The sequence below is a fragment of the Chrysemys picta genome, chromosome 7, assembly GCF_011386835.1.
Source record: "Chrysemys picta bellii isolate R12L10 chromosome 7, ASM1138683v2, whole genome shotgun sequence".
Classification (NCBI taxonomy): domain Eukaryota; kingdom Metazoa; phylum Chordata; order Testudines; family Emydidae; genus Chrysemys; species Chrysemys picta.
Window position 1 is genome coordinate 29,983,826 of NC_088797.1, and position 22,025 is coordinate 30,005,850.

At 51.3% G+C, this 22,025-nt stretch overlaps 1 protein-coding gene across 1 annotated transcript; it reads right to left on the minus strand.

The window, feature by feature from the left end:
* Window positions 1-1,019: 1,019 nt before the first annotated feature.
* Window positions 1,020-10,602, minus strand: CST6 (cystatin E/M). The gene is made up of 3 exons (XM_005305497.4): window positions 10,317-10,602; window positions 5,277-5,402; window positions 1,020-1,436 (listed from the first exon to the last, which is right to left on the minus strand). The coding sequence occupies exons 1-3, from the start codon at window positions 10,536-10,538 to the stop codon at window positions 1,356-1,358; spliced, it is 429 nt and encodes a 142-aa protein (XP_005305554.1). The 5' UTR covers window positions 10,539-10,602; the 3' UTR covers window positions 1,020-1,355.
* Window positions 10,603-22,025: the final 11,423 nt, after the last annotated feature.

The window sequence follows — 22,025 nt, forward strand, 5'->3', positions numbered from 1 at the left end:
GCGCCCACCAGCCCCAGGCAGGGACCAGGACCCTGTCCGCTAGGCCCTACGCAGACACAGAACAAAGCTGGTGCCTGCCCCAAAGAGTTTCCAGTCTAATCCAGCCTTCTGCAGAACAGTTCAGAGCATCCTCCCAGCCATTCCTGCACCTAGCCCAGAATGGCTCTTGGAGCCGGAGCACACTGTTAGCCCATATTCAGGGTCCTGCCTCTGCTGTCTGCTCCTCCCACTCCACCCTAAGCCCCATCCCCTCCCCCGAGCCAGCGACTCTCCCACCTTCAGGCCACATCAGAGAGGGTGCCTCTAGGAGGGAAAGGCCCCCCATGTTCCCCACTGAGCCAGCCTGGTCCCCCACCGTAGGGCCCAGATGTAAATGTCAGTTCAGCTCCAAGCAGTTTGGCTCAGTCCAAATCAGGTCACCGTTCAGGTCAGGCCAGCACAGCCCTTACCTTGGGAACCAGGCATTTATCTATCACAACTCGAGATGGATCCAGCTCATGCTGTCTGTCCACCAGACCCACAAAGCTGCCTATTGCCACGTGTCTGTTCAGCCCACTGGGTTTTTAGACCTTATTCATCTTCCCCATAGTGCGAGGTAGCTGGGATCAGAACTCCTGGCTTAGCCCCATTCTCTGATAACCTGAGAACAGATGTAAAGCCTAGATCTGTATAGACCCCTGCTCTGACTGCTTCTAACTCCTAGAAAACTATTGGCATTCCCAGAAGGCTTGAGATGTTTAAAGGGATACTGCCCTTTTTCTATATATATCTGTAACTGAGTACAGAGGAAGTAGGTGGATTTGCTATTACTTAAGAGTCTTTAAATCAAGACTGGATATCTGTCTGAAATAAAAGTTATGCTCTAGCTCAACTGCCAGATATGGGTTGGATGAAATTCCATGGCCTGCGTCTCGCAGCTCAGCAAAGATGAGCACAATTGCCTTGAAATCTATGAAGTATTCAACAACAGAGAAAAGAGGGACGGAGGAACTGAGGGAAGAAAAACACCAGCCATTGAATCATGGAGGATTAGTTTTATTCCCTACATCATAGGGGATGCCAAATCTTAGCTATGACAGAAAGCATCCAGGGGCTTCAGTCTGGTCATTAAGCCAGGCTGAACAATCAGACACTACAGGAGAAGAGGGGCCCAGCCATTTCCAAACCTGCTCCGAGAGGGGGAGATGGGGGGAGAGGAGGAGATGTAAGATCCTGATCTTCCTCCTCCTGGTGGGGAATATGGGGATTAGAGAGAAGAGGCAACAATAGAAGAAGAGAGAGCCAGCGTGACCCCCAGGCAGCATCGATCAATGGCAGATCGGTTCACTGTCGTCAGATGGGACGGGTTTCAGGAGTCAGACAGAGCAGTTCTGAGATAATAACTGTGTCTCGTTGAGCCAGGGACGGGACCAGACCTGGAACTCACAGAGCAGTTTCTGTAGGGGGGAAAAAACGTCCCACAATTAGATAGTCATGAAACACAGTATGGCTGCTGTAATACCAGGATGAATTGGCTTATGCCCAGGTGCATTGCAGCGCAAGAGTCAGGCCCAAGATTTAGTGACAGTGACAGCACCCACTCACACAGCGCTGGGATGCAACTGCTGTTTGGTTTATTGATGGGAACTCATAATTTACCAGTGTGATCCCAAACCAGTGCCCATGCAAAGCTTCAGATAACCCCAACACTAGCAGCGAGTCAGCTTATGCCCCATACACCCAGTCTGTGTTAAAAGTGTCTTTTGTTTCCTATTTTACTTTCTACAAAGGGCACATTGGGTTAAAAGGAATCTTTATTTAAGATTCCTTACCTGAGTCACTACCAATAGGGTGGGGCGTAAATAGGTTTCCCTTCCACAGAATATTTCAACTTTTGGGCAAAACTATCCAACCCCAAAAAATATTTCAGCCAAAAACTGAGCTATTTTGATTTCAATACGGTGCTGTGGTGCTTCGCAAGAGTTGTAATTCAAGTACCTCATCTCCTATTCCCCTCGATAGGTCACACTCTCTGGCCAGACTCCATCTCTCAAGATTCACCTCTTAGGCCTGGTCTACACTACGGGGTTAGGTTGAATTTAGCCGTGTTAGGTTGATTTAAAAATGAATGCGTCCACACAACCAACCCCATTCCATCGACCTAAAGGGCTCTTAAAATCAACTTCTGTACTCCTCCCCAGTGAGGGAAGTAGCGCTAAAATTGACTTTGCTGGGTCGAATTTGGGGTAGCGCAGACGCAAATTGACAGTATTGGTCTCCGGGAGCTATCCGAAAGTGCTCCATTGTGACCGCTCTGGACAGCACTTTGAACTCCGATGCACTAGCCAGGTACACAGGAAAAGCCCCAGGAACTTTTGAATTTCATTTCCTGTTTGATCAGCGTGGCGAACTCAGCAGCACAAGTGACCATGCAGTCCCCCCAGAATCGTATAGCATAGAATGTTTCTACGCTCCCCCATCATCTCTGTCCCTGAGGTTATCGCAGATTAGAAGGCAAAACAAAACAAAAACCGCACTCGCGATGACATGTTTTCCGAGCTCATGCAGTCCTCCCACAGTGATAGGGCACAGCTTAATGCATGGAGGCATTCAGTGGCACAGGCCAGGAAAGAATTAAGTGAGCGCAAAGAGCGGTGCCAGGATGTGATGCCGAGGCTCATGGGGGAGCAAATGGACATGTTGGAGCTGCAGGAAAGCCAAAAAGAGCACAGACCCCCGCTGCATCCACTGTATAACTATCTACCTTCCTCCCCATGTTCTATAGCCTCCTCACCCAGATGCCCAAGAACACGGGGGGGAGGCTCCAGGCACCCAGCCACTCCACTGCAGAGGATGGCCCAAGCAACAGAAGAAGGCTGTCATTCTAACAGTTTGATTTTTAGTGTGGCTACAATATGCAATGTGACCTTGTCCTTCCCTCCTCCCCCACCCCACCTGGGCTATCTTGTCCATTATCTCTCTCTTTTTTTTAATTAATAATGAAAGAATGCATGGTTTCAAAACAATAGTTATTTTATTTCGAAGGGGGGAGGGTGGTTGGCTTACAGGGAATTAAAATCAACAAAGGGGGCGGGTTTGCATCACACACACAGTCACACCGAAGCCTGGCCAGTCATGAAACTGGTTTTCAAAGCCTCTCTGATGCACAGCGCGCCTTGCTGTGCTCTTCTAATTGCCCTGGTGTCTGGCGCGAAACAATTGTCTGCCGTTGCTTTCACGGAGGGAGGGGCGACTGACGACATGTACCCAAAACCACCCGTGACAATGTTTTTGCCCCATCAGGCATTAGGAGCTTAACCCAGAATTCCAATGGGCGGCAGAGACTGCGGGAACTGTGGGATAGCTACCCACAGTGCATCACTCCATAAGTCGATGCTAGCCACGGTAGTGAGGACGCACTCCACCGACTTAATGCGCTTAGTGTGGACATACGCAATCTACTATAAAATCGATTTCTAAAAAGCGACTTTTATAAAATCAATCTAATTTCATAGTGTAGACATACCCTTAGCCAGTCTGTGGCCGTGGTGCATCACTGGAGATGTAGGCTGGACAGGGAGCCTGGCTTACAGAGCATAATAGGAGCACCAAGTCCCCAAATGACAACACCTGAGAGGTGCTACAGTGCCATTCTGAATGGAAATATTTCAATTTACGGCTGAAATATTGATATTTTCTGTGAAAAGAGGGCACTTTTTGCACACACGCAGTCTAGTTGGAAAGTTGGGATTTTGACCAAACTAAATTTTTTCATTGAATAAACAATTTCAGTGGAAAAACTTTTGACCAGCCCATTATGGACATCTTAAACCATAAAGCTGCAATTTTCCAGAGAGCCTAAGGAAAATCTGAGGTCTCATTATCCTAACTGAACCCTTCCCCCGCTTTTACTATTCCATTCCTCTCAGGGGGATGGTGAAAAGGAACTACTGGCCTCGGTTTCACTTCTGTTTACATTCTGGGGCAAGTCAATTTCACACTCTGGTTACATTCAGTTTCAGTGTTTGGATTGCTAGCCCCTCAGGGGCGTGCTTTAAATTAGAAACATTTTCATCATTTTAAATTACTATGAAGCTTTGAGATACTGTTAACCCAAAACTTATGATGTATCCACTTTAAGACTGAGATACTCCCTAAGCTTATTTATATTACACTAGCACCCATAGACCTTACCTGTGATCATGGCCCCACTGTGCCAGGTTCCGACAATCCCTACTCCTCAGAACTTGCAATCCAAATAGACCAAGGGTGGGCAGGGGAAACTGAGGCACAGTGAAGGGGGAGGGACTTGCCCAAGGTAAGAGGTGTTGTGCCGCACCCTGTACTCTAGGTTGTCCAAAGTAACCCAAGTCCAACTAAAGGTGTTGCTTTCCAGATGTTTCAAGATGCTGTCCCTCCTGCTTGGGAGAAGCTCCCCGTACACATCTGCAAAGCTACTGCATTATCCTCCTTCAAGTACCTCCTTAAAGTTCTCCTCTACTCTGATGATGCCTACTGTCATGGAGTGTGGGGGGACACAAGGCCCTGCCCCCCACCCAGCTTCCTGCGATTCACCATGACTCTCAGCCAGTCAGTAAAGCAGAAGGTGACAGGAACACAGTCCAAGACAGGTCTTGCAGGCACAGGCAACAGGACCCCCCCCCAATTAGGTGCATCTTGGGGTCCCAGGGCACCACAGCCCCCTTGGGAGGTCAGAGCCCTGTCTGCCTCCCAGCCATTCCACCAGCCAGCTCTGACCCTCTCTCCCCAGCCTTTTGTTCAGTTTCCCGGGCAGAGGTGTCACCTGGCCTCTAACCCCTTCCTGGGTTCTCATGTTATATGCTCAGGTATTCTCCCTCACAGCCAGTCTCCCATCCCCCAATGCAGACCATCCTAGCCACACTCCCCTGCCTTCCCAGCCAACACTCCCCACTCAGCATTCAAAGACCACATTAAGAACAGTCCCAGTTCGTCACATCTACAAAAAAAATTCAACAACCAGGCTGCTGATGTGCTGAGCCCACTGCCCAGTTGCGTCTCATTGTTTCCTTTGGCTCCCCAGTCTGTCTGCCAGCTCTTGTCTTATACCTGGATTGGAAGCTCTCTGGGGCTCATTTTTTTGTTCTGTTTGTACTGGACTGAGCACAGTGGGGTCCTGGCCCATGACTGGAGCTTGTAGGTGTTGTGGTTATACAAATAAGTTCCGTGGCAGGCAGTGACCCTGGCCTCGCAAGACAGAACTGCGCCCACACAAAGTTGACACCTCAACTAGACACTATACAGTTTTCTCTGTTCACCTGTTGCTCTGATGCTGGCGGCAAGGGGCATGTGCTGATGTCCCCGTTTCCAAGGCCTGCCCCATTTTTCCGGCACTGTGTTGTCACCAGCTGTACGGTCAGGTAGTATTTCATGCCAGCCACCACCTGGAACAAGAGCAGAGATCCCAGAGTGAGGAAGATTCTGGACATTTCCCACTTCTGATCAATAGCGGGAAATTGAGGAATCAAGCGTTTCAGCTCCACAAACTGCAATTGTTCTGTTTGCAGATGGTAGTGCTTGGAGGCCACAACTGAGATTGGGGGGCCCCTTCATCATGCCAACAAGTGCACAGACAGCCTTTCTCCACCTCCACGACTGAGATCAGGGCCCACATTTGTGCCAGGCGCTGTGCAGAAACCACCCCCGGACTGAGCTCGGGACCCCATTTGTGCCAGGCACTGCACAGATTCCTCCCCCCTGCTCTCCCATGAAAATCCACGCAGCCCCCATGCCAGGTGCTGTGGCTGATCCAGAGCTCATTAAAATCAGTGGAAGACTGTCCCAGACCTTTAGAGCTTCGACAATAGACAAAGGGTGGGAGAGGAAACTACAACACAGAGAGGGGAAGGGACTTGCCTAAGATCAGTAACAGAGCCAGGAATAAGACCTAGGTCTCCTGAGTCCCGTTCCAGTGCACTCATCCACGTTCCAGTGCACTCATCCATCACTGGATTTTAGAGCACTATTTGGTCCTCAGAGTCAGCTGAAGAATAAGAAGCCAGATCCAGGAGCAGCAGCACAAGCACGGCCCTGGGCCACCCCCCATTCCCAGGTGCAGCAGCGACCGCTGGAACCCCCCTCAGCACCTAAGATTTAGTTAGGGGGTTTCTAGTAAAAGTCATGGACAGGTCACTGGCCCTGACTTTTTGGTTATTGCCAGTGACCTGTCCTTGACTTTTACTAAAAATACCCGTGTCTAAATTGTAGCCTTAACTATGGCATCTTTTGATCTGTTTAAGAAGCTAATCACATTGAGCTCATTAAGTCTCTCAGCATCAGGCATTTGTTTCCAGCCCTCTGATCATTTCTCTGCACCCTCTCCAATTTTTCAACGTCCTTTTGAAAATGTGGCCCTCAGAAATGGACGCAGTGTTCCAGTATCGCTCCCTCCAATGCTGTATGCAGAAGTAAAATCCCCTCCCTGCTCCTACTCCCCTATTTGCACAGGTAAGGATCACACCGGGAGCTCATGCTGCGCTGCTTGTCCACTGTGACCCTAAATCCTGCTCAGGGTCACTGCTTTCCAGGATACAGTCCCCCAGTCCGTAGGCACAGCCCACAGTTCTTGTCCCTAGATGTATAACTTTGCATTACAATGCATTGTGTTGGAACGGGCCCGGTTCCCCAAGCGATACAGATCGTTCTGTAGGACTGCCCTGTCCTCAGCACTAGGTGCCACTCCACTAATCCTTCCTCATCCTCTGTGGATGGATGGAAGATATGGATTGTTATGGCCAGGTCTATCTGGCACCAGTGACAATAAAGAGCTGGAGCTTTATAAAGAGGAGTCCAAGAAATGTGGCCCAGGGAACAGATCACTGGGCTGGGAGTCAGGTCACTGGGTTCTAGTCCGCACTCTGCCACTGACCTTGGGCAAATTCCTTCCCCTCTTTGTACCTCTACTTTCTCTCCCACCCTTTGTCTACTTCAGTTAGAAGTTCTTCAGGGCAGGGGCTGTCTCTCACTCCGTGTCTGTGCATCATGTGGCACAACCAGGGCCCCCAAACTCAGCAAGGAGTGGGCTGTCTTGGCCGAGGCTTCTAGGTGTTACTGTAATACCCATAACAACTACTTACTTAGCCCAGATCTCCCCTAGAAAGAACCTGGTGAGATCAAGACAATCCCAGATCAGCTCAATCATCATGGCATAGGTTAGACTTTCCATAGACAAGTGGGCGTTGACATACAGAATAGGTGGAAACAGTGGAAAGAGAGGGTGTAACTAGGAAATAAAACCAAGAAGATACAAGAGCCCTGATGCAAGCAGCAACCCGTTGTTCCAGATTGTGTCCCTAGTACAGTTCTTCCCTTCCAGTGGAGCAGGTAGATGCTAGGGCCCAACCACAAGTGGATGGTTTACATCCACTTGCTAGTATGTAGCATGCACCTGTATCTATGCCACCTTTTTATATGGCCCCAAATTCTACTGCATGCCTCTGCACATGTTCCACTAATATGGGGAAGCTTAGCACCAAAACTGACCATTCACTCAGTAGGGAATTTCTCAAACTGGTGGAGCAGGGAACCCTAGACTTTAAGGCCAGAAGGGACCATCCCGATCATCTTTGACCTTCTGTATATCACAGGCCTGAGCATCTCCCCTAGCCATTTCTGCAGCGTGTCTTGTAGGAAGACATCCCGTCTTGGTTTAAAAACTTCAAGGGACAGAGAATCCACCCCATCCCTACATCAGCTGGTCCAATGGTTAATCCCCCTCCCTGTTAAAAATGTGCACCTTATTTCTAGTCTCAATTTGTCCAGCTTCAGTTCCCAGCTGTTGGGGCTCATTCTGCCTTTGATGATAGCGGGCCTTTTAACCCAGCAGACAATCTCCTCCCCATGGAGGTACCTGCAGACCATGATCAAATCACCCATTCACCTTCTCCTAGAGAAACTAAATACTAGGTTTTTCAGCCCTCAAATCACTTTCGTGGCTCTCTGAGTTCTCTCCAATCATGGATACCCTTTGAAAGGGTAGACACCAGAAACAGACAGTACCCGGTAGTGGTCTCACTGACACCGCAGACAGAGGTAATAGCATCACCCTACTCCTGCTTGCTTACTCCTCTGTTTTAATGTCCAAGGATCGCATTAGCCCTGTTAGCTAGAGCATCGCGCTGGGAGCGCACGTTCCTACATGCCCCACAAGTCCTTTTCTGTGGCACGGTGTTCCAGGAATCCAGACCCTCAATTGTTCTTGTAGCTCTTCACTGAGCCCTCCCCAGTTCCTCCTCTCACCCCTCCAAGAAGCCAACAGTTGCTGAATCAGACCAGCAGGTCCAGTGTCACAGGCTAATGAGAAAAGGCGAAGGAAGCACAGAGATGATCCCAATGAGAACCTGGCCTTTTGTCCCCATACTGCAAGTCTTAGCACAGAGCAAGCCTTGGACAAAAGGCATCACAGAAGCCCAAAGTAACCATTATAAAAGGCTGGTTCTTCAGAGCCTTATGCATTAGAGAGCTGTAAACAACATTCCATGGGGAGCAACATTCTATTGTGAGGTCACATCTGTCTAGTACAAGATGGCTACAACCGATCTTGGTGAAAACCAGCTTCCAAGAGCAAGAGGGCACAGATTCAGCATACACAAGTTCACAAAAAGAGACCGAGGACTGGCACTTTTCATGCTAGACTAGAGAAGAAAAAGAGGAGACAGGATGGAAGGATACAACCATGAGATAGAGAAGGAAGATGGGGAACTTCCCACCCCTAAAAGCTCTCCCGCCAATCTTGGTTGGGAACCCATACAGTGCCCGACATGACAGGGGGCCTCACCTCAATCTCAGCTGAGGTTTCTAGGCACTAGTGTAACACCAATAATAACTGTCGGACTTAGCCCTGATCTCCCCTAGAAGGAACACAATGAGATCAGACAGTCCTAGACCAGATCCATCATCATACATGCCTTCTTCCTCCAGCAGTTAGATTTCCATGTACACAACCAGGAGTTGACACACTATGAGCTAATCCAGAGTGGGAAGAGGCAGAGGGAAGCGAGTGCATGGGACCCTGACCGCCAGATCCCAGCCAGGGTCCCACGCAGCACCCAGCACGATAGGGGAGCCCTCCTCACCCCTGATCCCAGACAGGGTCTTGCACAGCATCAGCAGGAGAGCACCCACACACACACACACAATCCCAGCCAGGGTCCCACTCAGCACCCAGCAGATGGGGAGCCCCCACAAAACTCCTGTTGCATTGGGTGCTTGCAGCAGTGGTGGAAGAGAACCAGTGGCAATGAGAGTGAGCCTGTCTGGCTGGGCGAGTAGGAGAGAAGCAGGGCAGGCTGTGGGTCTGGGCAGACATGGTGCTTAGGTAATGCTGGGAAGGGACAATGCCCTGGCTGCAGAGCAGCATTCTTGTGGTTTGGGTACAGCCATAATAACCCTACCAGCCAATACCGACTTCCCTCCCTCCTGTCCCGCGTTACACCCTAAACATAGGAGGTGAGTATTTCTGCAGCCAGGAGGCCTGGAGACAATTATTTTATTTTAGATGAGAGCTGAGGCTCTGGCACTCATACCAACCAATGCTCTTCCTCACGACCCTCTGCATGGAGATCCAAACAGTCCCATGCTGCCTACTCGTAGTGGTAAGGGTCTCTCCACAGCCACAGGGGTTAGAGATGTAATTCAAGGGGAGCTGAGATTGTGGGCTCAGATACAGGGTCACACATGTACAAAAGAGTGGCACAGGGAAGTGGGTGCCACTGTGGTCTGCCCCCCAGGCATCCTGCCTGCTTACACTCCTCTTTGCCAGGTTTTCTCCACAGGCCATGGGCAACAGCTGGATTTTGTTACAGGAAGCTGAAACACTGGGGCTCAGAGGGAGGGGGATGTGGGCACCTGCAGGGTCCAGGGCTCCTCCAGTGGTTACCCAGACTGGCAGGACACTCGGCTGTCACTGAAGAAGTTAGCACGAATTCTAGGCCGCCCCCCCGGACCAGCTGTGTGGGTGGCAGCAGAAGCTGCTCTCACATGACACCTCCCCTGCAACCTGCCATCCCATAATCAGCATCCTTGGCCCCCACCTGGCCACAGGGGCCTCCCAGCCCCCCACACCTCTGCCCCCACCGGGCTATGGGGCTTCCCCTACTCCTCCAGGGTGCAGACCCTACCCCCGCCTATACCTAACTCCGTCCCCCGCCCCACAGACCCCTGTCAGCTCCAGGGCTCCCCGAAGAGACCCAAACCCCACCCCGAATCCACCCCTGTCCCGGCTCCCACCCGGACACCTGCACCCCCGACTGCGGCGCTGTGCCCCTCGCTGGCTCCAGCCCCGCCCCGGCCCTGCTGACCTGGCTGAAGGCCCGCAGCACCTGCTCCGCCCGGGAGTAGTGCAGGCTGTTGCTGGCCTTGTTATAGGCCTCCACCGCGAACCGCACGGCCGCCTGCACCCCGGGATCCGAGATCGGCACCTCCTGCAGCCCCCCGGCCAGGCGCTCCCCGCGCAGCCCCGGCCCCGCCAGGAGCAGCAGCCACAGCGCAGCCAGCCACACACCCGCCCCAGGACTCGACATTGCTGCGAATGAGCGGCCTGAGCACCGCCCCCAGGAGAGCCCCGCTAGCCCCGCCTCCCCATCTAGCCCCGCCTTGAGAGCCCCGCCTCCCCTGCTGGCCCCGCCCGCAGGGAACCCCACCTGCCCTGTATACAGTGAGGATTCCTTCCCGCCTATCTGCCCCTAGCACTTGGGAGAAGCTCCCCATACACTTGTGGACGCTGCCTCCCCACTGTCCTCCTTCAGCCTTGTCCTCCTAGGGTGACCAGACAGCAAGTGTGAAAAATTGGGACAGGGTGTGGGAGGTAATAGGCGCCTGCATAAGACAAAGCCTCAAATATCAGGACTGTCCCTATAAAATCGGGACATCTGGTCACCCCACCTCACACCTCACCCTTCCTGCGACACTGTAATGTTATGAGTGTAAGGGCCGGTGCAACCACTAGGCGAACAAGGCGGCCGCCTAGGGCGCCTAGTGGTTGAGGGCGCCTAAAAGCCCGCTCAGGCGAGGAGGTGGAGTGGAGGTGAGCTGGGGCTGGGGGACGCGGGGAGGGCCGTCCGCAGTAACAAGGGGGGGTGCACAGGGGAACTGCTCCCCGCTCCAGATCACCTCCACTCTGCCTCCTCTGTTGAGCACACAGCCCCCACTCTAATTCTCCTCCAATCGGTGCTGCAAGCCTGGGAGGGGAGGAGAATTAGAGCGGTGCCGGCGTGCTCAGTGGAGGAGGTGGAGCGGAGGTGAGCTGGGGCGGGCTCCCCGGGCGGGCTTAGCTTCCGTGGCGAAGGGGGCTCCCTGGGCGGTGGGTGGGGTTAGCTACCGTGGAAGTGGGCTCCCCGGGCAGGGTTAGTTGCAGAGTCCTTGAATATGGACATTGGACTATAACCTATGGACTATATCTAAAAGGACTTTTGGCAACTACAAGCTCATCTCTGTTATGTATCTGAACCTCAAGAATTGAATTCAAGTCTGTATGTATATTGATCTTTTAACCAACACCCTCTCTCTCTTTTCTTTTTTAATAAATTTTAGTTTAGTTAATAAGAATTGGCTATAGCGTGTATTTTGGGTAAGATCTAAGTTATAATTGGACCTGGGTATGTGGCTGATCCTTTGGGGTTGGAAGAACCTTTTCTTTTATATGATGAGAGAAGATTTTCAGTAATCATCATCATATCTGACAAGTGTGTCTGGATGGAGGCCTGAGGCTGGGTACCTTAAGGGAACTGCCTTATTTGGACTTCTGAGTAACCAGTGAGGTACTATAGGGTATGTCTACACTATGAAATTAGGTTGAATTTATAGAAGTTGGGTTTTTAGAAATCGTTTTTATATAGTCGATTGTGTGTGTCCCCACACAAAATGCTCTAAGTGCATTAAGTAGGCGGACTGCGTCCACAGTACCGAGGCTAGCGTCGACTTCCGGAGCGTGCACTGTGGGTAGCTGTGGGTAGCTATCCCACTGGTCCCGCAGTCTCCGCTACCCATTGGAATTCTGGGTTGAGATCTCAATGCCTGATGGGGCAAAAACAGTGTTGCGGGTGGTTCTGGGTACATGTCGTCAGCTCCCCTCCCCCCCCCGTGAAAGCAACGGCAGACAATCGTTTTGCACCTTTTTTCCTGGGTTATCTGTGCAGACGCCATACCGCGGCAAGCATGGCGCCCGCTCAGCTCACTGTCCCCATATGTCTCTGGGTGCTGGCAGACGTGGGACTGCATTGCTACACAGCAGCAGCTCACTGCCTTTTGGCAGCAGATGGTGCATTACGACTGGTAGCTGTCATCGTTGTACTCCTGGGGGCTCTTTTAGCCGACTTCGGTGAGGTCAGTCAGGGGCACCTGGGCAGACATGGGAGTGACTCAGCCAGGTCATTCCCATCTTCTGCCGAGCACCCAGGAGATGACGATGGCTAGCAGTCGTACTGCACCGTCTTCTGCCGAGCACCCAGGAGATGACGATGGCTAGCAGTCGTACTGCACCGTCTTCTGCCGAGCAGCCAGGAGATGACGATGGCTAGCAGTCGTACTGCACCGTCTTCTGCCGAGCAGCCAGGAGATGACGATGGCTAGCAGTCGTACTGCACCGTCTTCTGCCGAGCACCCAGGAGATGACGATGGCTAGCAATCGTAATGCAGCATCTTCTGCCAAGCACCCAGGAGATGATGATGGCTAGCAGTCGTACTGCACCGTCTGCTGCCAGCCTAAGATGTAAAAGATAGATGGAGTGGATCAAAACAAAAAATAGACCGGATTTGTTTTGTATTCATTTGCTTCCCCTCTCCCTCCATGAAATCAACGGCCTGCTAAACCCAGGGTTTTGAGTTCAGTCCTTGAGGGGGCCATTCTGTGTGACAGTTGTTTGTGTTTCTTCTTGATGCAAAGCCACCCCCTTTGTTGATTTTAATTCCCTGTAAGCCATGTCGTCAGTCACCCCTCCCTCCGTCAGAGCAATGGCAGACAATCGTTTTGCGCCTTTTTTCAGCGCAGACGCCATAGCACTGGGATCATGGGATCCGCTCAGATCACAGTGGCAATTATGAGCACTGTAAACACCACGCACATTATCCTGGAGTATATGCAGAACCAGAACCTGCAAAAGCAAAACCAGGCGAGGAGGCGTCGACAGCGTGGTGATGAGAGTGATGAGGACATAGACTTCTCACAAAGTACGGGCCCTGGCAATGTGCACATCATGGTGTTAATGTGGCAGGTTCATGCCATGGAACGCTGATTCTGGGCCCGGGAAACAAGCACACACTGGTGGGACCGCATAGTGTTGCAGGTCTGGGATGATTCCCAGTGGCTGCAAAAATTTCGCATGCGTAAGGGCACTTTCATGGAACTTTGTGAGTTGCTGTCCCCTGTCCTGAACCGCCAGAATACCAAGATGAGAGCAGCCCTCTCAGTTGAGAAGCGAGTGGTGATAGCCCTGTGAAAGGCTGCAATGGCAGACAGCTACCGGTCAGTCGGGAATCAATTTGGAGTGGGCAAATCTCCTGTGGGGGCTGCTGTGATCCAAGTAGCCAACACAATCAAAGAGCTGCTGATATCAAGGGTAGTGACTCTGGGAAATGTGCAGGTCATAGTGGACGGCTTTGCTGCAATGGGATTCCCTAACTGTGGTGGGGCGATAGACGGAACCCATATCCCTATCTTGGCACTGGAGCACCGAGCCAGCAAGTACATAAACCGAAAGGGGTACTTTTCAATGGTGCTGCAAGCCCTGGTGGATCACAAGGGATGTTTTACCAACATCAACGTGGGATGGCCGGGAAAGGTACATGACGCTCACATCTTCAGGAACTCTGGTCTGATTCAAAAGCTGCAGGAAGGGACTTACTTTGCAAAAGCTTTGAGAGTACATCCAGGAGAGCTTTATGGAGATGTCCCTGGAGGATTTCCGCTCCATCCCCAGACACGTTAACAGACTTTTCCAGTAGCTGTACTGGCCGCGAATGCCAGGGCAAATTAATCATTAAACACGCTTGCTTTTAAACCATGTCTAATATTTACAAAGGTACACTCACCAGAGGTCCCTTCTCTGCCTTCAGGGTCCGGGACCCTGCCTTGGGTGCGTTCGGGGGTTACTGGCTCCAGGTCCAGGGTGAGAAACAGATCCTGGCTGTTGGGGAAACCGGTTTCTCCGCTTCCTTGCTGTGAGCTATCTTCAACCTCCTCCTCATCATCTTCCTCATCCCCAAAACCCACTTCCATGTTGCGTCCTACTCCATTGACGGAGTCAAAGCACAGGGTACTGTTGGGGTACTGATGGCTGCACCCCCTAGAATGGCATGCAGCTCATCATAGAAGCGGCATGTTTGGGGCTGTGACCCAGAGCGGCCGTTTGCCTCTCTGTTTTTTTGGTAGGCTTGCCTGAGCTCCTTAATTTTCACGCAGCACTGCTGCAAGTCCCTGTTATAGCCTCTGTCCTTCATGCCCTTATAGATTTTTTCAAATGCTTTGGCATTTCGTCTTTTGGAACGGAGTTCAGCTAGCACGGATTCATCTCCCCATACAGCGATCAGATCCCATACCTCCCGTTTGGTCCATGCTGGAACTCTTTTGCGATTCTGGGACTCCATGGTCACCTCTGCTGATGAGCTCTGCATGGTCACCTCTGCTGATGAGCTCTGCATGGTCACCTGTGCTGATCAGCTCGCAACGCTGGCCAAACAGGAAATGAAATTCAAAAGTTTGTGGGCCTTTTCCTGTCTACCTGTCCAGTGCATCTGAGCTGAGAGCGCTGTCCAGAGCGGTCACAATGGAGCACTCTGGGATAGCTCCCGGAGGCCAATACCATCGAATTGCGTCCACACTACCCCAAATTCGAGCCGGCAAGGCCGATTTCAGCGCTAATCCCCTCATCGGAGGTAGAGTAAAGAAATCGATTTAAAGAACCCTTTAAGTCAAAAAAAAGGGCTTCGTTGTGTGGACGGGCCCAGGGTTAAATCGAGGTAACGCTGCTAAATTCGACCTAAAATCGTAGTGTAGACCAGGCTATAGAAGCTGTTTTGTGCTCACTTGGTAAATGTAAGTATTGGAATATCCACCAGCATTTGGGGTTTGTTTGCCCCATTTTGTTTGCAGTTCACCCTGATTGAGTGACCTCAGCTGGCTCCCACAGGCAGCATCGTCACAGTGACGTAGTCATGCTAGGATCTACAGAACCAGGTCAATTAAGCTTTGGGTCAGAACCCCACGCTATCCAAATTTGAATTTTGGTAGTAAGAGCTTGGTTGGTTAAAGAGCAGTTGCAATGGGTGAGCAAAGAGCATATGAGGGCCTTGACAAAAAAGCCCTGGAAGATTTGTGTGCAGAAAAGGGGATAAGCTTTCAAAAGAAAGGTACATATCAAGAACTGAGAGATCTGTTAATAGCCTGTGATCAGGAGGCAGAAGCACAGCCCTTACCTGGTACTACAGAAACTGCAGAAGCAATTAGAATGAAAAAGGCAGCAAATAAACTGCAACGTGAGCATGAACAGAAACTAGTAGACATTCAATTGCTGGAAAAGCAAAAAATAGCTGAATTAGAAAGAGAAGCTGCTGAGAGAGAAGAAAGAGTTCGTAAGGGGCGTCTGGAGCTGCTGGCTGCTGAGAAAGCTCGACAGATGGAAGAGGAGATGGCCAAACTTCCTCTCCAAGTAATGGAAGACCAGAGAAAGTCATTGCCATCTGGTACTCCACTTCCCCACTGCCATGAGAAAAACTGGGAAAGGATGTGTCCCATTTACAACAATACTGAGGCTATAGAGGTGTTTTTGGCTACCTTTGAACGTCTCTGCATCGTCACAGACACCTACAACATCCTTGGGCTACCAGTGCTGGAGTTATGGGGGAAAAGCAGGGGTAGGGTGACCAGATGTCCCAATTTTATAGGGACAGTCCAGATTTGTGGGTCTTTTTCTTACATAGGCTCCTATTCCCCTCCCCACCCCACCCCTCCGCTGTCCCGATTTTTCACACTTGCTGTCTGATTACCCTAAGCAGGGGGGCCCTTAATGAATGTGGGCAGGGCAGGAGGCAGCAAGGAGCAAGGTACCAGCACACCCCTTAGCTGTGGTGCTGAGCTGGCATCCTCCTCCCTGCCGTACTCAGCTGCAGCACTACTAGCTCCTTCCCTCTGCTCTTACCACCCCCCGAGTCATCTGCCTGCCTCAACCTCCTACCTGTTATCCCAACTCCTCCCCTCTGCCCTTAGCCATCCCGCCTTCGGAATATTACACAGGAACAAAACTTGATGACCTTGAAGACTGGAGTAATAGAAATGGGAATTTCCACTGTAAACTCATCAGTTGGAAACGACGGAGGACATCACAGGATGACTGTATGATGATGTGTATTAGTCAATCACAGGATAACTACGAGTTACCAATGTGATGCAACCATGAAAAAAGGCAAATACAGCCCTAAAGTGTATTAGGCAAGAGATTTCCAGTGGAGATAGGGAAGTATTAATGCCATTGGACCAGGCATTGGGAAGACCTCATCTGGAATACTGCGTGTTGCTCTGGTCACCTATGACCAAGAAAAAGGAATCCAAACTGGCTCAGCCCAGCTGCAGAGAAGGGCTCCCAGGCTGATCAGAGGAATGGAGAACTGATCTTATGAGAGGAGACTGAAAAAGCTGGGTTTGTTTAGCCTAGAAAGGCTTTGTGAGATCTGTCAGTTAACCAGTTCTTCATCCATTTCATGTGTGCTTTATTAATACTGTACAGTGCTAATGTTTTAATCAGACTGTCATGGTATAAAGTCAAACAGCCTTACATGAGTCTAAGTACATTCCATCCAGGGCCAGCTCTAACTTTTTTGCTGCCCCAAGCAGCAAAAAAAAGCGCCGCCTCGCCGAGCCCCCCCCCGCCCCCCCCCTGAGTGCCGCGCCGCTGGAATCCCCCCCCCCCGAGCGCCGCACCCCGCGCTGCCCTCCCGCCGAGCGCTGCGCCGCCGGAGCGCCCCCCGCGGAATGCCACGCCGCACCGAGCTGCCCCCTGCCACCCCAAGATTGGCTGCCCCTTACCAGGTGCCGCCCCAAGCATGTGCTTGGTTGCCTGGTGCCTGGAGCCGGCCCTGATTCCATCTACACCATTAACTCTATCAACCAAATTTACAATTTCCTCAACGAATGAAATCAGCTCTGACAAGACCTATTTCCTACAGATAACCCTTCTGCCAGGTGTCACCATCCAAAAGAGTTGGGTTCAATTATCCAGGGCTTCCTTCTGAAAACTTGAACAACACTGACTCAAGCCTTCACCCAGAAACCCAGGAAAGTTACCACCCCTGGGCACCCTTATACCTCCCCCATATAAGCACCAAGTGTAGGGTTTAAAACAAAGAGAAAAGGTTTTATTGGGAGTGGGGGACACACAAGAAACTTGGGAAAGCCAGCAGTTAGTGAATCAACACCATCTGTTAGGGAAGACTTCCCACCTTCAGTAGGGTTACCATATTTTAATTTTTAAAAAGGAGGACACTCCATGGGGCCCCAGCCCCGCCCCAACTCCGCCCCTTCCCCGCCCCCAGCCCCGCCCCAACTCTGCCCCCTCCCCTGAACGCTCCGCCCCCTGCTCCTCCCCCTCCCCTGCTTCCCGCGAATCAAATGTTCGCGGGAAGCCTGAAACAGGGAGGCAGCAGGTAGGCTGGGGCGGGGTGCAGCGCGGCTCAGTCCGGCCCTCCTGGCTGAGCGGCTCTCTTTGGCGGCCGGCTGGCCCAGGCCAAGAGGCTCTGGCCCCGGCGTCTCCCGCCCAGCTTGGGCCCTGGGGCCCCGGCCCCCGGCCAACTGCCCGCGCTCCCGGCCCCGGCCCCGGCTCCGGCCGAGCACCGCACCGGCCCTCGGCCCAGCACCGCGCCGACCCCTGGCCAAGTGCCCGCGCCCCTGGCCGAGCACCGCACCGAACCCTGGCACAACACCACGCCGGCTCTGGCCCCGGCCCCGGCCCTGGCCCCCGGCTGAGCACCGCGCCGACCCCGTCCCCCGGCCAAGTGCCCGCTCCGACCCTGGCCCCGTCCCCCGGCCAAGTGCCCGCGCCCCGAGCCCGGCCCCCAGCCGAGCACCGCGCCGGCCCCCGGCTGAGCACCACGCCGGCCCGGCCCCGGCTCCCAGCCAAGTGCCCCCGGCCCGGCCCCCGGCCGAGCACCGCGCCGGCCCCCCGGCCAAATGCCCACGCCCTTGGCCCGGCCCCTGGCCCAGCACCGTGCCGGCCCCCGGCCCAGCACCGCGCCGGCCCCGTGCCCCTGGCCCCAGCCCCTTCCGAGCACCGCGCCAGCCCCCGGCCAAATGCCCACGCCCCTGGCCCGGCCCCTGGCCCAGCACCGTGCCAGCCCCCGGCCCAGCACCGCGCCGGCCCCGTGCCCCTGGCCCCAGCCCCTTCCGAGCACCGCGCCAGCCCCCGGCCCCGCACCGCCGGGCCCTCCCTCCCTATTTTCCCGGACATGTCCAGCTTTTGGGGATTTCCCCCCAGATGGGGATTTGAGGCCCAAAAAGCCGGACATGTCCGGGAAAATCCGGACGTATGGTAACCCTACCTTCGGATGCCTTAACTTCAGTCCTCTCACGGTTGTGAGTGGTTAATGAGGTAATGCCATCTAACATTAGTTGCTTCCCTTGTCCACTGCTCCCCATGGTTGTCCAGAGTTGGCAGAGACCAAGCTTCAGGCAGGTCTATCTCCAGCCCTCAAAGGAAAGGTTGTCTGGGATGCACCAGTGATTACTACACAGCTTTGGCTCAGCTGGGATGGAAGACATACCAGATGTGCAAATAAGGCTGGCACATCGGTCATTCCCCCTCTCTCACCAACAGATGGCAGCAGAGAGCCAGGAGATTTCTACCCATCTGGAATTCTCAAGCAGCTGTGTCTGGTCCACTCTTCTCCCCGTTCATCACATCAGGGGTCAACAGAAATAATAGAAATGCAGAACTGGAAGGGCCCTCATTAGGTCATCAGTCCTGTCCCTTGCACTGAGGCAGGACTAAGTATTATCTACCCCATCCCTGACAAGTGTTTATATAGCCTGTTCTTAAAAACCTCCAATGATGGAGATTCCACACCCTCCCTAGGTAATTTGTTCCAGTGCTTAGCTACTCCTACAGTTAAGAAGTTTTTCCTAATGTCCAACCTAAACCTCCCTTGCTGCAATTTAACCCCATTACTCCTTGTCCTGTCCTCAGTGGATAAGGAGAACAATCTTGTCACCCTCCTCTTTATAACAACCTTTTACATACACCTCTACTTCGATATAACGCTGTCCTTGGGAGCCAAAAAATCTTACTGCGTTATAGGTGAAACCGCGTTGTATCAAATTTGCTTTGATCCGTCGGAGTGCGCAGCCCTGTCCCCCCGGAGCACTGCTTTACTGCGTTATATCAGAATTCATGTTATATTGGGTCGCGTTATATCGGGGTAGAGGTGTACTATCATGTCCCCCTTCAGTCTTCTCTTCTCCAGACTAAACAAACTCATTTTTTTTTTAAATATTTCCTCATAGGTCATGTACTCTAGACCTCTAATCACTTTTGTTGCTCTTCTCTGGACTTTCTCCAATTTGTCCACATTTTTTCTAAAGTACGGTGCCCAGAACTGGACACAGTACTCCAGCTGAGGCCTTATCATTGCTGAGTAGAGTGGAAGCATTACTTCTCCTGTCTTGCTTACAACACCCCTGCTAATACATCCTACAATGATGTTTGCTTTCTTTTGCAACAATATTACAATGTTGACTCATATTTAGTTTGTGATCCATTATAACCACAGATCCTTTTCTGCAGTGCTCCTTCCTAGCCAGTCATTTCCCATCTTGTATTTGTGCAATTCATTTATTCCTTCCTAAGCATAGTACTTTGCATTTGTTCATATTGAATTTCATCCTATTTATTTCAGACCATTTCTCCAGTTTGTCAAGATCATTTTTCTAATCTTGTCCTCCAAAGCACTTACAACCAGTGTTCCCTGTAATTTTTCCCACCCATGTGTGGAATGAATTTTGTTATGTGCATCAATATGGTGCTGGAGGGGCTGGGGCTGCAGGATAGGCACCGCTTCTTTGGCCACTGCAGGTCTGGGCCAAGGCTGGGTTCAGGGAGGGGCGCCCCGGCCGCAACAGGGTCCAGGCAGGGACGCCCGGGTTCAGGCTGGGTCTGGGCTGGGCCGCCCAGGTTCGGGCTGGGTCACCCTGGCTGTGGCTGGGTTTGGGCCAGGCTGCCATGGCTGGATCTAGGCCGGGCCGTTCGGGCCACGCTGCCCCAGCCATGGCTGGGTTTGGGCTGGGTCTCCCAGATATGGGGCCAGGCCGGGCCACCACAACTGGGTCCTGACCGGGCCACCCAGTGCCCAATGCCAGATGCTTCAGGGGAATGAACAGAAGAGGGAAATCATCATGTGAGCCATCTGCTGTCATCCACTTCAGCTTCTGGCAATCAGAGGCTTAGCCATCTTGGCTAATAGCCCTTGATGGACCTGTCCTCCATGAACACATCTAATTATTTTTTGAGACCAGTTATACTTTGGCCTTCTCAACATCCACTGGCAAGGAGTTCCACAGTTTGACTGTGCATCTTGTGAAGAAGTACTTCCTCTTGTTTGTTTTAAACCTGCTGCCTATTAATTTCATTTGGTGACCCCTGGTTCTTGTGTTATGTGATGGGGTAAATAACACTTCCTTATTCACTTTTTCCAATCATTCATGATTTTATAGACCTCTATCATATCCCCCCTTAGTTGTCTCTTTTTCAAGATGAAAAGTCCCAGTCTTTTTAGTCTCTCTTGTATACCTCTCTTGTATAAGCTGTTCCATACCCCCAGTCATTTTTGTTGTCCTTTTCTGTACCTTTTCCAATTCTAATATATCTTTTTTGAGATGGGGCGACCAGAACTGGATGAAGTTTTTAAGCTGTGGGCATACCATGGATTTATATAGGTGCAGTATGATATTTACTGTCTTTCATTTATCCCTTTCCTTATGGTTCCTAACATTCTGTTAGCTTTTTTGACTGACACTGCACATTGAGCAGATGTTTTCAGAGAACTTTCCACAATGACTCCAAGATCTTGTTCTTTTCTTTCTTAATATAGAGCCCATCATTTTATATGTATAGTTGGGATTATGTTTTCCAATGTGCATTACTTTGCATTTATCAACATTGAATTTCATCTGCCATTTTGTTGCCCAGTCATCCAGTTTTGTGAGATCCCTTTGTAACTCTTTACCGTCTGCTTTGGACTTAACTATCTTGAGTCATTTTGTATCATCTGCAAACCTTGCCACTTCGTTGTTTACCCCTTTTTCTAGAGCATTTATGAATATGTTGAACAGCACTGGTCCCAGTACAGATGCTTGGGGGACCCTGCCATTTACTGCTCTCCATTTGAAAACTGACCATTTATGTCTACCCTTTGTTTCCTGTCTTGTAACCAGTTACTGATCCATGAAAGGACCTTCCCTTTTATCCCATGACTCCTTACTTTGCTTAAGAGTGTTTGGTGTGACCTGTCAAAGGCTTTCTGACAGTCCAAGTACACTACAACAACAACAAGATCACCCTTGTCCATGTTTGTTGACCCCTTCAAAGGATTCTAATAAACTGGTGAGGCATGATTTCCCTTTACAAAAGCCTTGTTGATTCTTCCCCAACAAATCATGATCATCTTTGTGTCTAATGATTCTGTTCTTCTATAGCTTCAAACGATTAGCCTGGTACTGAAGTTAGGCTAACTCACCTGTAATTGCCAGAATCACCTCTGAAGCCTTGTTTTAAAAATTGGCATTACATTACCTATCCTCCAGTCATCTAGTTCAGAGGTTGATTTAAGTGATAGGTTACATACCACAGTTACTAGTTCTATAATTTCATATTTGAGTTCTCTGAGAACTCTTGGGTGAATACCACCTGGTCCTGGTGACTTATTACTGTTTAATTTATCAATTTGTTACTATTAGGCCTTAAAATTTGTTACTGTACCTAAGTCAAGAAATATCACATCTACTGCTTCCCCCCATCCACAAGGCTTGCTAC

What these genes read in the sequence shown, in the direction of transcription:
- CST6 (XM_005305497.4), bottom strand. Translation starts at nt 10,538, where the DNA reads ATGTCGAGTCCTGGGGCGGGTGTGTGGCTGGCTGCGCTGTGGCTGCTG. An exon ending in TGCTGCGGGCCTTCAGCCAG is followed by an intron (nt 5,403 to 10,316) that starts GTCAGCAGGGCC and finishes CTCTTGTTCCAG; the next exon opens with GTGGTGGCTGGCATGAAATA. An exon ending in CGCCAGCATCAGAGCAACAG is followed by an intron (nt 1,437 to 5,276) that starts GTGAACAGAGAA and finishes TCCCCCCTACAG; the next exon opens with AAACTGCTCTGTGAGTTCCA.